At 40.6% G+C, this 15615-nt stretch overlaps 1 protein-coding gene across 3 annotated transcripts in view; it reads right to left on the bottom strand.

The window, feature by feature from the left end:
* Positions 1-393: 393 nt before the first annotated feature.
* The window catches only part of TNIP3 (TNFAIP3 interacting protein 3), a 91487-nt gene continuing 76265 nt past the window's right edge, over positions 394-15615 (bottom strand). For all 3 annotated transcript variants that reach the window (XM_083834958.1, XM_083834960.1, XM_083834959.1), the window contains 4 exons: positions 14756-14809; positions 13311-13469; positions 9895-9955; positions 394-1265 (listed from right to left, as the gene is read on the bottom strand). In XM_083834958.1, the coding sequence (XP_083691084.1) occupies positions 1234-1265; positions 9895-9955; positions 13311-13469; positions 14756-14809 (306 nt within the window). In that variant the 3' untranslated portion in view covers positions 394-1233. The remainder of the gene's footprint in view (positions 1266-9894; positions 9956-13310; positions 13470-14755; positions 14810-15615) is intronic.

Below are 15615 nucleotides of genomic sequence, written 5' to 3'. Positions count from 1 at the left end.
TCAAATGCTGAACATGTTTAATCCTGTAAGGTTATTATTTCAATGCCTTTGCAAGTTGATGGGAATGGAAATACCTGTTCTAAACACAGAAATGACACACAATCTAACTGATATCTCTGTCTTTGTATAGCTCAAAAGGCTGTTTGCATGGGAACTTAAAATCAGATGGACTACTTCTGAGTTATCAGGAACGCGCACAGGACACCTCATGGGGCTCATGGCACAGAAGTCTCAGTTCCTTCCTTCAGGTGGGTCCCAGCAGGTTCTGGTACCTGCCTCACCAAAAGCCTGAAGGAAAGACACAACCTCACAACTAGGTTATCAGGCAGCATCTGCTGAACAGCCATTCACCATGATTTTCAGAAACATTCTCATAGTCTATACATGTTTAGATTTTGTTTAGAGACCCAGGTTTTATTCTTAGATTGGAGGTTACACAACAGTGCTTGAATGCATTACAGTGGGATTCTTCATCAGAATTGTTTGGAAATAAAAAGCTGTTTTTACTGAGAAGTTAAACCCAAGAAATATTTATACTAAAACTATATTGACACAAATAAGTACACTGCAGAAAAAAAATGAAAACAAAACCAAAACAAAACAAAACAAAAAAACAACGTGATTATGTTTTCCATACAGTTTTTGAGCCAAATCAACAGGAGAGCTGGCCTGGAGTCAGAGTAGAAATAGGTACCTTGTACCTGGCTTAGCATCAGTGGTACCCTGATCACAATTACACAAATGTGTTAAAACAGTGAAACTCATTTCCTTTTTACCACACAGCCAGGGAAAATACTACATAATTCAGGATGGTTCATCAAGAAATCATTCCCAAGAATCAAATAAAAACAACTATAATTCTCAAACAGAAAATATCACAACACTATTGGGCTGGAAACTCTTGAATTCAAACCAGATGCGACTCCCTTCCAAATCCCCAGCAATAGCTGCATCTCTTAACATAAGGCTTTTTAACAGATTCTCATAGCCAGCACAAACAGCATCTTCAGAACAAAGGGCAGTAACACTTCCCAGCAGAGTTTAACTGGATCCTGAGGATCACTAGCCTGAACGATCTGCTTTCCTATTGTCCACGCAGGCATTTCACCAGGCATAAATAACATACACCAAAGAGATAAGGAGCTAGGGGCAAAAACACAGAACAATACAGAATAATGAAGTTGCATGATGGGCTTGCAGACTTCGGTATATGCTTCTCCAGGTCAGAGGCTGTCAGTGATGGGCTCCTTTCTCTGAGGACGAATCTGCAAAAGTAAATGAATACAAAAGGTTTTGACATTGAGAAATACAACCCATTTATGATTAATTTCCCTATATTCACTCTCCCTCCCCCCTCTCTTGAAGCCAATACTGCACATCCTTAAAGCCTGTCATCAGCCCAACAGAATGACAGTAAGTATGAAGCAGCAGAAGAGTGCAGGGACATCTTACAATGCACTGGTAGTCTCTGCCTCTTAACTTCGATCTAGTCATGAAGATTCTTGATACAGAGCAAACAGTATGGGTCTAATCATAACCTACAGCCCCCATGTAAAACATTTCTAGACCTCCAGAAAGAACAGGTGACATTCAGCAGTGCTCATTAGGTATGCATTAGCAGTAGGTGTACCCAGGAGAGTACGTAAGTATGACAGAGGGAAGAACTAAGCAGTACTACAACTGTTAAGTAGGTGTCTGTGGTTCAGATACGTGTTTGATAGTAACTCACTCAAGCTAGGAAAACAAAATATGATTGAAGAAAGGAAATATACTATGGCCAATGTAACACATACTTCCTTCCTGATGTTTCAAAAGATTCTTGAAATGCTGTGACATGTTGCTGGTAGCACACACACCGGCACTCACAGTACTTCGCTTACAAGAGAAACATTAGGCGTGAAATACTTCCATCAGGGACCTGAATTTGCCTGGGAGAATTGCTCTGCAGCTACTACGCAGTAACCCCATCCTTCACTTCTGAACACACAGGGCTAACAATACCCAAATGTATAGGAAAGAAAACTTGATCCGAAAGGTCCACATTTGTAACAAGCCGCAGTACTATGTGAACTGGTGATTTTTGTTACACTTTTCCTTACAGGTAGTTTCAGAGCTAAAATTCATGTTGTTATCTGTTCACAAAAGCCAGGAAGAGCAACAATTAGCAGACTGGTTATTTGTGCATCATTAAGGTATACGTGGATAAAAGCTTCACACCAGATGTCGGAATTCACGTCACAATATAATTTTTTGAATGAAAACAAGAAGACTGGGATATTCATACACCGAAGGCAGCAATACAGTGGGGATGTCCTTCGATTATTATTATGATCCAACACAGAGTTCCCACGAGCAAAAAGTCTCTCTCCCCTGAAACAACATTTTGTGGTACCCAGCAGGTGTCAGAGCCCAGAACGCTTCACACTTAAAACACAGTTCTGTGTGTTTTAAACAAAGCAAGATCTAGATAAATCCTGGTAAGTTGTTTGACAGAAATAAAATGATTAAATCATGCTGCTGCTAAGATTATATATCCTGTTCCTCCTCACATGAGATGCTTCTGCCTGAAAACTAAAATCTCTGATCTCTATCTCAAGTTGACTTTTTTAAAGCAATCCATTTTTTCTTAAGTTTTTCTTTTTTTTTTTTTTTTTTAAGGAACTTCTCATGTTACTGGGGTTAAAAATTATATGCATACAAAGTGGCATTTCTTTAAATTGCACTAGCAAAAATCAAGTTGTATCCATAGAAATCCTGGAAATAATCACATATGCATTCCCAGTGGGATGGCAAGCTACTAATTAAATATCTGCCATGACTAGTTGGGAGCAGATATTTCCTAATGTAATGTGTGCACTGAAGATGGGCTAAATACCAAAAATGTTTAGGGTTTGGTTTTTTTTCTTCCAGGAAAATTAAGATGTCAGTTATTTTTTTTTTCTGTTTGGTTTTCATTGAAGATCTCCACAAATTATTTTCCAGTTTTACATTTTCCCCTCCCTACAGATGTCATTATTTTCAGTGGAAAACCCCACACTTCCCCCTCTTCTTCCAATTAGCTGTAATTATAACAACATTAGCCGCAAAGTGGGTACCTTGAGGGCAAAAATCTGGAAAGCAGCAGAGCGTGGAAAGGAAAAAGAGATGATATTATAATGAAAGTGGACACATCACGCTGCTTCATCTGCTCATCTGGGCATCCCCAGGGCTTTACAGGTTGATTTCTGCTTTTCCTAGGCACGCCAAGATGAGGCGGTGACCAGCTGCTCTTTCTTGCCTGTCTCACCGCCTCCAGAGCTACCCCTTGAACCGAGAGGCAGGAGAAGCACCCCGTTTTGGCTTCTCCCTGTGCCTGACGTAACTGGATCCAAAACTAAAATGTACAGTTCAGGAGAAAGAAACCCAGTAGTTGTATCAAATGTTCGGAAAGGAGTAACTGGGGTTCTTAAACACGTGTACCGAGACTCTTTCTGCCAAGAAAACAAATACGGTAAGATTGATTTTGGAAGTGAAAAAGACAAGACATGCCAGTAGTTGCAGCATGTAAAAGGGTTCTTGCTCTGAGTAGGCTTTCTGCAATAAACCTCTTTTCCAGAGAATTTTCATTAAAAAAAATGGGTTCAGGGAAAATCTCCAAAATCAATTTTTTTTTCCAACTGTCTTTTCAATTTTGTGCAGTTGGATAGGGAAGTCAACACTGCTTGCCAAATAAAGTGACATTAAGTACACTTGCTGGAATTCTTTCTGCCTTGCTCCTTAAAAAGGAAAAGGGAAAAAAAAAAAAAGTGGACACTAGCTCCAGCAACGCTGAGTGACAGAGCACAGAGAGATTTAGGAGCTAATGTCCCTCCAAAGGCAGTGCAGCTGGCAGAACAAGGCTAAACAGGAAGGATTTGAGCACATTTTAGGAGCAGGCTTTCCACAGAGGAAAATACCTGGGGAAGGACCGGCCCAGAGCAGACAGGAGGAGTTAACCTCTCGGAAATACATCTCTGGTACAATGAAACGCCTCCCCTCTTCCTTAACCTCTACCCACCTCCCACTGCTTCCCGTTACACGCTGCCCCTCTCCTTGTTGTGGCCTTCAAGCAAACACCTTTGTGGTTTTGGAAGTCAGGCGATTTCTCCTCACCTGGCCCCACAGACCAGCAGTGGCCCCCCAAGGACTCCCCAGCCTCGCCTGCAGAGCATGGCTGGGCACATGGCTGGTCCTGCCCATCTCTTCTCCTCACCTACTTCAGCTGGAGTATTTAATGTTTGTGAGGATATGAAGAAACATTTATGCCCACAGACAGACAAGCTGAGCTCTGGTACGAGTTATCAGAGTTTTCCAGTGGTTTAACAAGAGTTGCAACATGAAACTTGCTGATGCAAACAGGAAGAACAAGCTAGTAAAATCAGATCAATAAACTTGAATACAGCCCACACTCTCCTCTTTGCAACCGCCTGTTGGATATTTCTGGATTCAGTCTGAACCCCAGTGGTGGAGAACTGACCTCTTGACAAGACAGCCCCACGGAAGAGCGGGAAGAGAGGAACCAGGTCAAGCCCTCACCTCCCTGCGGCCACACAGAGGGCACACGGCTACATCCCGCAGCGCAGCCTGGCATGAAAACCACTCCAGCCCATGGGCATGCCTTTAGTACCTACTGCGTGGAACACATCCCCTCACTGAACACATAATCAAAACTAAAAACCTTTTCTCAACCTTTTGAAAATTATATATTATGCGGTTAATAAATCTTCACTGTCCCATGCAACCCCTGGCAGGTCAAAGCGTCTCCGAGCTCCCATGCTTACCAGTGCACTGTTTAACTTATGAAGCCCATCAAAACTGTTTCTAAGGTCCCAAAGCCACTATGGTCTGAATGGTTCTTTGTTAATATTTAAGTAAACTCCCTACAGCCAGAGATGTGTTTTTATAAAACAAGTTGAGCAGTCAACACAAAGTAACCCAAAGATTATTCAAAAAAAAAAACATTAAATAAATGATTTACAACAGCACAGATCTCTCTACCTTTGCTGCAAGTATTTGTGAGAGAGTCATTTTGTGGCAGCTTTGTGCCACAATACAAGTATTTCTGATCCACTAGACAGGCAGCTTTTAAAGAGACCAAAGCCAAACTAAACCACCTTTTTGTTTGTTTGTTTGTTTTTGTAGAGAACTACAATTATTATCAGTCAGGATAGTTATTAGATTTCCTTACAAGACAGGACCACTTTCTTCTTATCTTACGTACATAGTTGATAACCCTCATTGGTGCTCAAAAATGCTTTCCTTTTTCTGGAATACTCTCTTGCAAGCCAATTTATCCCAAGAAGCTCTTCCTCCTGTTTCTGGTTTTCCTACAAGAATTCTCATTTCTTTCAGGTCAGCAAAGCAAGAACAGTTCAATTACAGTTTACCTCATTTGGGCTTCCTCCTCCTATCCCATATCATCATTTCCCCTTAAATTCTGAGGTCTCAAGTCTTCTATTCTACTCTCCCTTTCTCAGCTGGGAGTCCAAATTTTAGTTATTTGTCTCTAAAGATTTCAGTTTCCCCTGATTCATTTCCTCATCCAGGAGATGCACATATGTTGTATCTTGCTACTTTAAGAGCTCTTTAGAGCCAGTTAGCATAGTTGGAAATGTTCTTTGCTTCATTGCCTTGTCCTTTGAGACTGACTATAATTTTCTTTGGGGGAGCATTAACTTCTATTAAAGAAGGTATTTCAAAAATAACTGTGGGGAACCATGGACAAATAAAAAAAAAAAGGATTAAGTAATTTAAATTGTGACTACTGAATCAAAAATATAAACAAAGGCCAAATATTATCCACAGTAGCTATTTCTGGACCACAATGTCTACAACCATTAGGGTATTTTATTTATTTATTTATTTTTACTTATTAAGGTGTATAGAGGAGTAAAAAATTTAAGTAAACACAATCATAAATGCATACCAAGATTACTAGTTGTGTTTGGTCACCTCCACATTACATGCACACACTCTGACCATCACACTGTCGTGTGCTATGTGAACAAAGACAGGGGTAAGATGCCCGAGCATGTTGTTATATGAGGCTCTGAACTGAATTCAAAGGCATGCTAACGCCATTTCAAGGCTGAGGACTGGTCTGCCAAGCCATGGCACCTGCTTCTGGGAATAACCGTCTCTATAGGGTAACTTCATGGTACTGCAAGGGCTATGGACCCTTCTTTTGCATCCACGCTAAATCCTTAAATGGCCCATAGACACTTAGCTGCAAAATGCAGAGAGACGTGACTTCAATTGCAGGAAGCAGGTGAAGGTGCTTGGAGCAGCTCCAAGGTGCATTCACCAAAGAAGCAAAGCATGTCACTGAACCTCACTTAGCTCCCACACTTCTGAAAGAGGGAGCTGATGCAGTCCTGCTTAGATAATAAGTAATGTTCACTGCTTCAAACTCTGAACAAACAGGTTGTTGGGTTTTTTTGGAAAAAAATGTATTTCATAGATTAGCAGTGGAATATTAAAATTATAACTAAAAATCATTAAAATATATTCATCAACATTTATCACACAATCTTCACAAACTTCACTTACACCTGTAAAAATTCCCCACACCGATGTTAGCATAACATCATCACAACACCACCACGGATGGACAACTTACACACGCTCCACCCCTCATCCCTTCACCACATTAAAACAACGCAAATTTGCCACAATTATTTCACTCTTTGACAACACTTCGCTTTGGTTCCACTTTGACCATAAAGCTAAACCACAAGGATTTCATTTAGATAATTACAATATCTTACTACAGTGGAACGAACACCTCTTGTTCATTCTCGTTTCGGAAAGGCTTAGTGGGAAAAGGGTAGAACATTGAGGCGTGCGGTTTTTGGCTGGTTGGTGGTGGTTGTTGTTTTGCCCTTTTCCTCTCGTCCTTCCTGTATTTTGATGAAATCATTTCCAGGCTAATTAGAAGGGTTTCATACTGAAAGTGCCAGATCCAAACTACCACACCACTGTGAATGTTCAGTGCCGGAGACAACACTGCTTCTCAGGCCTGTCTGTAAGTGATTCTCTGTCAACTAAAAAAACTTAGATGTGTGAGGAAAATAACAGACCGGTGTAGAAACCTTGGAAAACAGAGGATTGGATGGAGAGAAAATAGTAGGAAAGCTCTGTGGCGTTTTTATTATTATTATTTTAAACATATTTCAGCAATTATTCTTTCCCTATATCTATGGAAATAGATGTGATCTTTATAAGTAGAAACACAAACTAGGCAAGAGAGATGCAACAGCCCTTTAAGAAAGCCTTCTCTGAACAGCGCAGCAGCTAAGAAAAGTGCTGTCAGTCACAACTACAGAAATGGCTACATGAGAACCAGAAGACAGGCCATTACAGCTTCTTCCTTCCCATGGTGGTTACAGAAGAATCTGGAGAACCCAGAGAACCCAAATCAGGTGCCTAAAGCTAATGCATTCCTCCCCACAAGGGAGGAAAGAGAGAAGAAAGCACAATCTAGGTACAGCTATACAAAACCAAACACACACAAAAAATACCCTATGAATTCCTCCTTGGTGTCATATGCCTTTGCAGTCCCAATGACTTTATAGAAAACTAGATATCGAGTCTTTTGTCACAATTCTGGTTAGAGTCAGTGTAGAGACTCTCAGATTTGAGATTTTTTTTTTGACAGCATGTCATAGAAAACAACAGGTTTCTGATTCATTTTGTTTGTGTTCAGCTCTAATGCTACAACCTGTAATACATACCTTGTAATACATACCTTGTACTTATTCCTGTATGAAAAAATACTCAATACCAGAGGGAAATTTCTTCAGGTAGGGAAAGCTATGGGGTTTGCCCTAGAAACATCAATCTACCAAAACAGCATTTCTGAAGAAAACTGCCTCACACTATAAGTGGCTGCATGGGTGTTCAGAGTTTTTCTATAAAGAAACGCTAGCTCAGAAGAGATAAGATTTATTGGTCAGTTTATCACCTAATGAGGATATGAAAGCTGAGAAATGAGACTTGGGAATGCTGCCACACATACTAACTCATTTAAACTCACCCTTGCAATTTGCATTAGTCCAAAACAGAACAAAGAAATTGGAACAACATTAAGAATACTTTCTTCATGTATTCCTGGAGTTTCTGTCTTTAAAACCTTTCTTAAAATAAATGACTTGAAAATAGATTTAATATAGGTGACTACAACACATAAATCCTGGCTAGTGCATTTTAAATGATTGTAGAAGGTGGACTTCTCTGTGATCAATAGCTAATAAAAAAATCTCTATTTTATTATCAAAGATAAAAAGAGTAAGAGCCTGGAAGACATACAGACGTATACTATGCTCTACACAACATGATGATGGTACTAGCTGAGAATTCCTGTTGATGGTCACTAAAAGAGAAAGGGAAGAAAAAAGTCTGAGTTTCCTAAACACTGTTCCACTGTGGAGGAGGTATTCGGATGTTCTGGACAAGGAACAGTAATAGACAAAGCATGGATTTAAAAACTTTTTTTTTTCAGGGAGACAGAAGTCAAGTTACTATAATTAAGCAGTGCGAAAGAATTCGCTTTTCTTCATATTCCATAAGTGTACTGCCCTGGACCACAGCTGCAGTTGGTGGCTGGACTTGTTTCATACACTGGTATAAACATCCTCTCAGTATTCTCTGGTGCAATAAATCACTCCGAGTTTAAGTGGGAGGAACTACAAAATTAATCTCCTGGCCTCTCTTGCAGTCACAGCTCTACTTTCCCTACAACCACATCAGAACCCTCCAAGCAGTTGCCATGTATCTATGGGAAGCTCATCCTCCATTTTGGCAAGCTACGTTCCCACCCTACCCTCTCTTTTCTGCAAATGTGGAGGACAACAAACAACGGAAGAGTTCCTCTGTAGCCATCTTCTTCTAGTTACAAAACAGCTTTTGGTGAGGACTCCCTCCCACCCCATGTGGTGTCCACTTGCACCGTGACATGGCACCCAGATGGAGCACACATGCTCCCGCAGCACACACGAGTGAACCTTGCTTGTCCCCTTGCGCTGCACAGGATGATGTATTATTCCTCTGAGATGGCATCGCTACAAATGAGCCACGAGACATAAGAACAGAGCAAAACACAAAACTTTATGTGCCATCATCCCTGACTACTTTTGAGAAAAAAGGTGTGGCTTTGGGAAATTTCTGAAGACGACATGAAGGGACAGATTCCCACCCAGAATAACATCCCTTATTCTTTGTGCTCTCTGGCATCTGTCTTTTGAGCAGTCTGAACCTAGTACTTTAAACCACCAAGGAATTTTGCATGATTTCAAATCCGGGTACAAATACTAAGTGCTTTTTCTGGTTTCCAGCAGATAGCTTGCACCGACACTTCAGCAAGTAATTAATTTTGTCCATTTAAACAGTCTTATTTTCAGACCTGGCACTGTGAACTACCAAGGCGGATCAAGAACAGCAACAGGCATTTTGCCTTTAAAGTGAAATGACATCCTAAAACCTGCACTTTGTTACCAAGGGCTTCTAAAACCTGCTCCAGCCCAGCCCGCAGGTTCAGCCCATCATTAAATTTAGTCTTAGAGCAACAGAAGCTCTAAGGACAACTCTAAGGATATCTATTCTTTAGGACTCTTACTAGGCAGTTAATGAGGTAAATGTACGATCCCTTAATGTGCAATAGAGATATTTTACAAATTGCAATGAAGCTGAAAGCTCTAACGCAGATTGTATTACATTAGAAACCTCACCTGTGTTGCACATACACCAGCCTCAGCCCTCTAAGGCAAAGCTGTCACATAAACCCTCAACAGATAAATAGGCAGGTTTACTATATAACCCTCAAAGGCCCTTATTTTAAAAAATACATTTAAAATATGCTCTGTACAGCTGTTGTCTTACCATTTGCCTTGTGCTGCACATCTGGCGGAAACTGGTCAGGAACATACCACTGATAGTCTGGCTGCACAGAACAATAAAACATTATTACAGCAATATAGACTTCATAGACACTTCAAACAAAGGAACAGTGGCATGTTAAAAACATAATTGTGCTGTGAAGCTTTTTCTTAGTCATACAAAAGTAGTTTACAAAAATTTTATATTTAGCTTTATGTTTCCACTGATTGAGTCTTTCAGCTTGCTTCCTTTTTTGCAACATGGTTTAAATGCTGAACTGATTTAAAATATTGGTGTAAGCCTTTCTAGATCCCCCAAATCAAAACAAAAATTAAAAGAAACAAATCAGGTTTTAAAAGGGCTTTGTAGTACGCTACTGCTAAAATGGACCAGAAAATAATAGCAGAGATCACATTTTTAACTGGTTCTATCTTCTGTACTTAGGAAGCCCAGGGAAACCTGGCACACACGCCGACCTAACAGGTAAAGCTGTTCCAGTTTCGGTATGGGTAAACATAGTTTTTTGCGTGACAGGAATATCCTTTGAGTCAAGTTCTCTCCCTTCTCCCTTTCCACAGATTAGCATTTGTGTTGCAATTACATTAGCTGTTATCAAATAACTTATTGAAAATATTGTGGGATGGAAAGGTTCCCCATCTTCCTTCTAAGAGGATGTATTGGGAAGGTTATGTCCATGCAGGCATAGTTTTGTCCAGGGAAATCCTTTATGGCAAGCAACAGCAAGGAAGAAAGAAATATTGCAGCATAGTTTATACCATACACTGTGGTAAATAAGTAGCACATTGCCACTAAAGAAACAATTTTGGGACCAGACATTTCAGTTGAAGCTCTATTAAACCATCAATTTGGTTTGAGTACTACATGCAAGCTCATCAAATTCCAGGTAATTACTGCCTCAAATTAGTTAAACGGGTAAAACGATTCTTGTTTTGCAGAAATTGCTCTTGACAAAACCCTGAGTAGTCCCAAGGAGACTCTTACACACTTCAACTTGTAGAAAAGAAATTTCATTGACTTCTAAAGAAGTTCTGCCTAAATTAAGGCAGCAGGATGAAGCTGTAGATACAGAAACCAGATTTAACTTTTATGTATGCTGTCATTTGCAGTTACATAGCAGTAATTGCTATCCTACACTGTTAGAAAAAAGGAACTATCCTATCTTCACTTAAATAATAATGTCCACATGAATTACTAACTAATTCTGTGTTTGTGGGCAAACAAAACACACTTTGATACAAAGCAGACTGTGCTTTGCTTTATGCAGTTTTTCCACTGATGGCTTAAAATACACTTATTTGCATTGCTCTTCTGAGTTTCTATTGAATTTTCTGTTCTCTGATCCACTCTTCTTTTTCACAGATACACAATGCAAAGCTGAATGAATTTCAGAGACAAGAGATGTATTTCATGTCAGACTAAACAAAAACACTTCTACTGACAATGTAAAAGGAACGAAAAGGTGCAAGATATAAAAAGATTGAAAAAGCAAAAGCACAGACTAAACACACAGGATTACGTATGTTAACTCAGGACACTCATTAAATTCTAACACCTTTCTTCATTGCTAACAAATTGCTCAGGGAGTTATCAAAAGCTCAGAGCAGCAACACTGCACTCTCACAGGCAAAGAATTTCAAAGAAAACTCAGAATGAAACTGGGAGTTACAAAGCAACCAGTCAGACTGACCCCAGTGCTCCAGCAGGAATGGCAAAGTTGTAAACCCAGTGATCCCTTGCAGAATTAGAAACCCAGATGATGAAAGTTCAGGGAGAAGAGCCAAAATAATCTGGGACAGAGTCCAAATTGCACTGAAAAACATTCTGCGATACTTCCAACTCTCATAAACAAGCAGATAAGCACACTCATGGACTATAGAAATGACTCGTTTGACCACAGCTTTTCAAATGGATTTCTGCAGTCGAAAAGCCTTATACGTGTCTTGCAGAAACTAAGCTGTAATTTCACAAATAATGAACATCTTTTGATAGGCAACAGCTTTATAGGCAGAAATGACATTCACCAGTGAGAATAAATTTAAACATGGTTTTGAACAAGCACAGCCTACTTGTTAGATAACCCACAGCATTTCAAAAATGTCATTCTCTGAAGCAGTATTTTTCTTGAAATAGATAACTCATCCTGACTTAACCTGCCCTAAGGCAAAGGATTCCTCTGTATGCCAAGGAAGACAGGACCTTGTCGTGTGCCAGGAAAAAATTAAAGTTTCCCACTGTGTTATCCACGCTCAGATATAACTTCCACTTATGCTCTTTTTTTTTTCCTTCTTCCAACACACAGGCTTGCTTGGGAAAATTGCATTCCTAAAGCATTCTGTCTGAGTGCCTCACCCGTAGTAAACCTCACTCCTCATATAATCCCATTTCACATCAGAGTACCAGAAGGAAGATACTACTCAGCACAAGCAACACAATCTGGGGCTTCGCCCTTAGCGTTGAACAGCAGCGCTGTACACCCTGCCACTAGCTTGTCAGCGTGTGGGAACGTGTACGGGGAACGTGCGATTGTGCAGCCTGCCTACAGGGGTACTGCCTGGCGGGAGGACGGTTGTATTATCTGTGAATACAGAAACCGTAAGTGAAGCACGAAAGTAATTCTCCAGTAATAGAGCCAGAGACAGAAATACTCAGGGTAGGACACGGAAATAAGACATTAGTCAACAAGCTTTCTTCAGCTGAATAGAGGGAAGAGAACAGAATAATGCCAACTGCAACTAGATACCCAATTGTGTCACTGTCATTTACTTTGTATGCCCAGAACTGGGCTCCAGCTAGAAAAGGCTCTGCATTTACATGTATGTAAATTAATCTAAGAAACCAACAAGAATCCAATCGAACAACTTTATTTTTTTAATTAGAGAATGACCAGAAGCATCATGGAAAACAAATATATAATCTCTTTTTCATGTGGTTTTATAGATGAATAGTGTTTGCCAAAATAAATTTAAAATATATAAGAGTATATACTTAAAGTATAACTTATCAACCATATATTTAAATTGCTGCATTTTTTCCTCTGTGCACAGATTTCAGTGGATTATGCTTCGATTGAGACATGGCAGCACTCTGTGCAGTTCAGTACCAAAGACTCAGGAACAGCAAAGAAGAAAAGAACAAGCTTATAACAGAAAATCAGCATCTGGGGGAAGACAAACGTGGAAGAGAGACTGTACAGAGACCACCAGAAAGTCTCTTCCAGATCTAGGGGTAATTCTAAAACCAGTAAAAAATCTTGACCTGGCACCAAAACAAGCCAAAAAACAACAGATTTAGTTACTGATGAGGACAACAGTGTGATAGCACCACGTTAATTCTTCTGTGGTCATCACGCTGTGATAAAATCAGTGCCCCTGTGAAACGGGAGAAGGTGGGAACCTTACTGAGTGCTGTTGCTGTTCTTGTGCCCTGCGAGACATTGGATGTACTCGAGGATCTTGATAGTGAAGAACCAACCCACAGTTCCCATAATTAACGCATGGGGAGAGAAAGAGTGGAGGTGGGTAGCTGGGCCTCTCAGACTGTACCGGGAGGTCTTTTGTCTGTCAAAAATTAAGCAAAGCAAGAAAAAAAATGCATTACTAAGCAGGATATGACAACCAACAGAATATCCGCATACAAATTCATTGGTGAAAAGCAACAGGGAAGAAAATCCCCTCTGTCAGCATGGGTAACAATGAAGTTTAGCTTCTTCAGACTGTTCATGATTAAAAAAGTATTTAAGAAATTTGACTTTTGCCATGCCAGAGTCTTGACACCTTTTATGTTGAAAGTATCTTTTTTCAATATATGGCAAGCATATTTCTGCGTGCTTTCCATATTCAAGAGATTTTCATTACCCATTAGTAACATTCAATACTTTGAAGCAGAACTACATGTGGACAGGCATTTGCATAACAAGAAAAATAAATAATATTGGTAAAGGACCAAAGTCTATGGTCTTGAGATTTGGTTGTGCCTTTTCTTAGGCTTTCTGCGTCCCAGTAGAATTAATGGGAATTTGCCTAAGGACAGAACAAGGAGGAATGAAAGATGAGTCAGAACTAAATAATTTGACTTAAGAAAATAAACTAATAAATACACTGCATGGCTCCTCTCATATTTAAAGTACTTCATAAGCTTGTTTAATCACATCCCAAAGCAGGAAGAGACAAACAAGCCGCTCCCAAGTGTAAGCTCCCAGTGTCCCAACCACTCAGCAGCGGCTGCCTGCGTGTGTACCAGTGCCTCAGAAATTCCCTGTGATAAAGGCTACATGAAAAAGGAGGAATTGCAGGGGAAAATACTGTGGAACATCTGATGCACTGCAAATTCACACCCTACTGGTCTCTCTCATCCATCCATAGCCACAGATAACTCGTGGAATGGATTTGGGCCAGCAGATGAAGCTGAACACACAGGATAGCTTAAAGCCTGGTACTGAGCCTCCGTATATAGGTGAGCCTCAGGTACAACTCCACTAGCCTCCATCTCCTGTCTCAACTAGAATACACCAGCAAGTCCCAGCATCTGTCCTGCAGATGATAGCCAGTTATGTACGGCACCAATCCCCTGTCAAGGGTTCAAGATCTCTATGTTGCGAGAGTAAGTGCCCTTCTTCCTCCCTCCCAAGAGGGTAGGAGGAGGAAGAACGGACATGCTCGTTCTCCCAACATAAACAGCTTGAACCCTTCAGCCCCTCCTGTCACATCTAATGGCACTGGTTTTGGTGGCTGACAAGCAGAGGCAGAGACTGGGAGCATAAGAAATGGAGATAGTTCCTCACTGCTCCCGAGGGCCAGCATTTCATTTACATCTAACAACAAGGCACAGGTAAATGGAAACATACCTGCTGCTGTAACTGCTTTTCTAGTTTTTCTTTTCCCTTCACACAGGTTTTAATCTGAAAATAAATGAAATATTCACCCTGATAAATCAAATCCTTAAAAATCGCATCCAAAGCTGTTCCTGTCACTGCAATGCAGGGGCATATCACATAGAGCTTGTACCACCTGTAGGGCGCACAGTATGCATGCACTGCAGATAAATTGTTGCTCCTGGTCCAGAGAGGCTGGGGAGGAGTGGGAGAGGCCTGTTAGCCCCATTTATAGTCCCTCTGCTCACTGCCACTGCTGTGAGAGGTTCTCACAGCATCCACTGACTGACCAGTCAGGGCCATACAAGAAGTTTGGGGTTTTATGCTCTCTAGATGGAGCAAAAATATATAGGAAGATGTCTTTGATTACAAACACATCTACAAATGTGTCCTACACACACACCTTATTGAACCACCCAGGAGTGGGCTACTGGGTAGGGGAAATATAACTAAAAGTTATTTCACGCAAAGTAACAGATTGTCCCAGGTATTTCTGTATGCCTGGGATGGCCTGAATGGCAAATCACAGCATTCACTCTGGCACTGCTAGGTTTTGTTTGGTTGGTGGGTTTTTACACCTGCATGAAATGTTTCCAAGCACCTACAAAAGTACAGGTTAGCCTCAGGCACAACCGCAGCAGTGCCCTAGCATCAGTCAAGATGCCCAACCTGTGCTCCTCTACAACTGAAACTGGTGGCAGTGAGGAACACTGGACAGGCACCTTGCCTCTGACGTTATTGCAAGATCTTGCTAGTAATGATGAATGGCTTGGCTGAAAATAAGGCAACACCGCAGTTTCTGTTTCAAAACAAAGTTGGGGAGAACAATAAAT

The sequence above is a fragment of the Anser anser genome, assembly GCF_964211835.1.
Source record: "Anser anser genome assembly, chromosome: 4".
Lineage (NCBI taxonomy): Eukaryota > Metazoa > Chordata > Aves > Anseriformes > Anatidae > Anser > Anser anser.
This window is presented reverse-complemented; position numbering and strand designations above follow the sequence as displayed.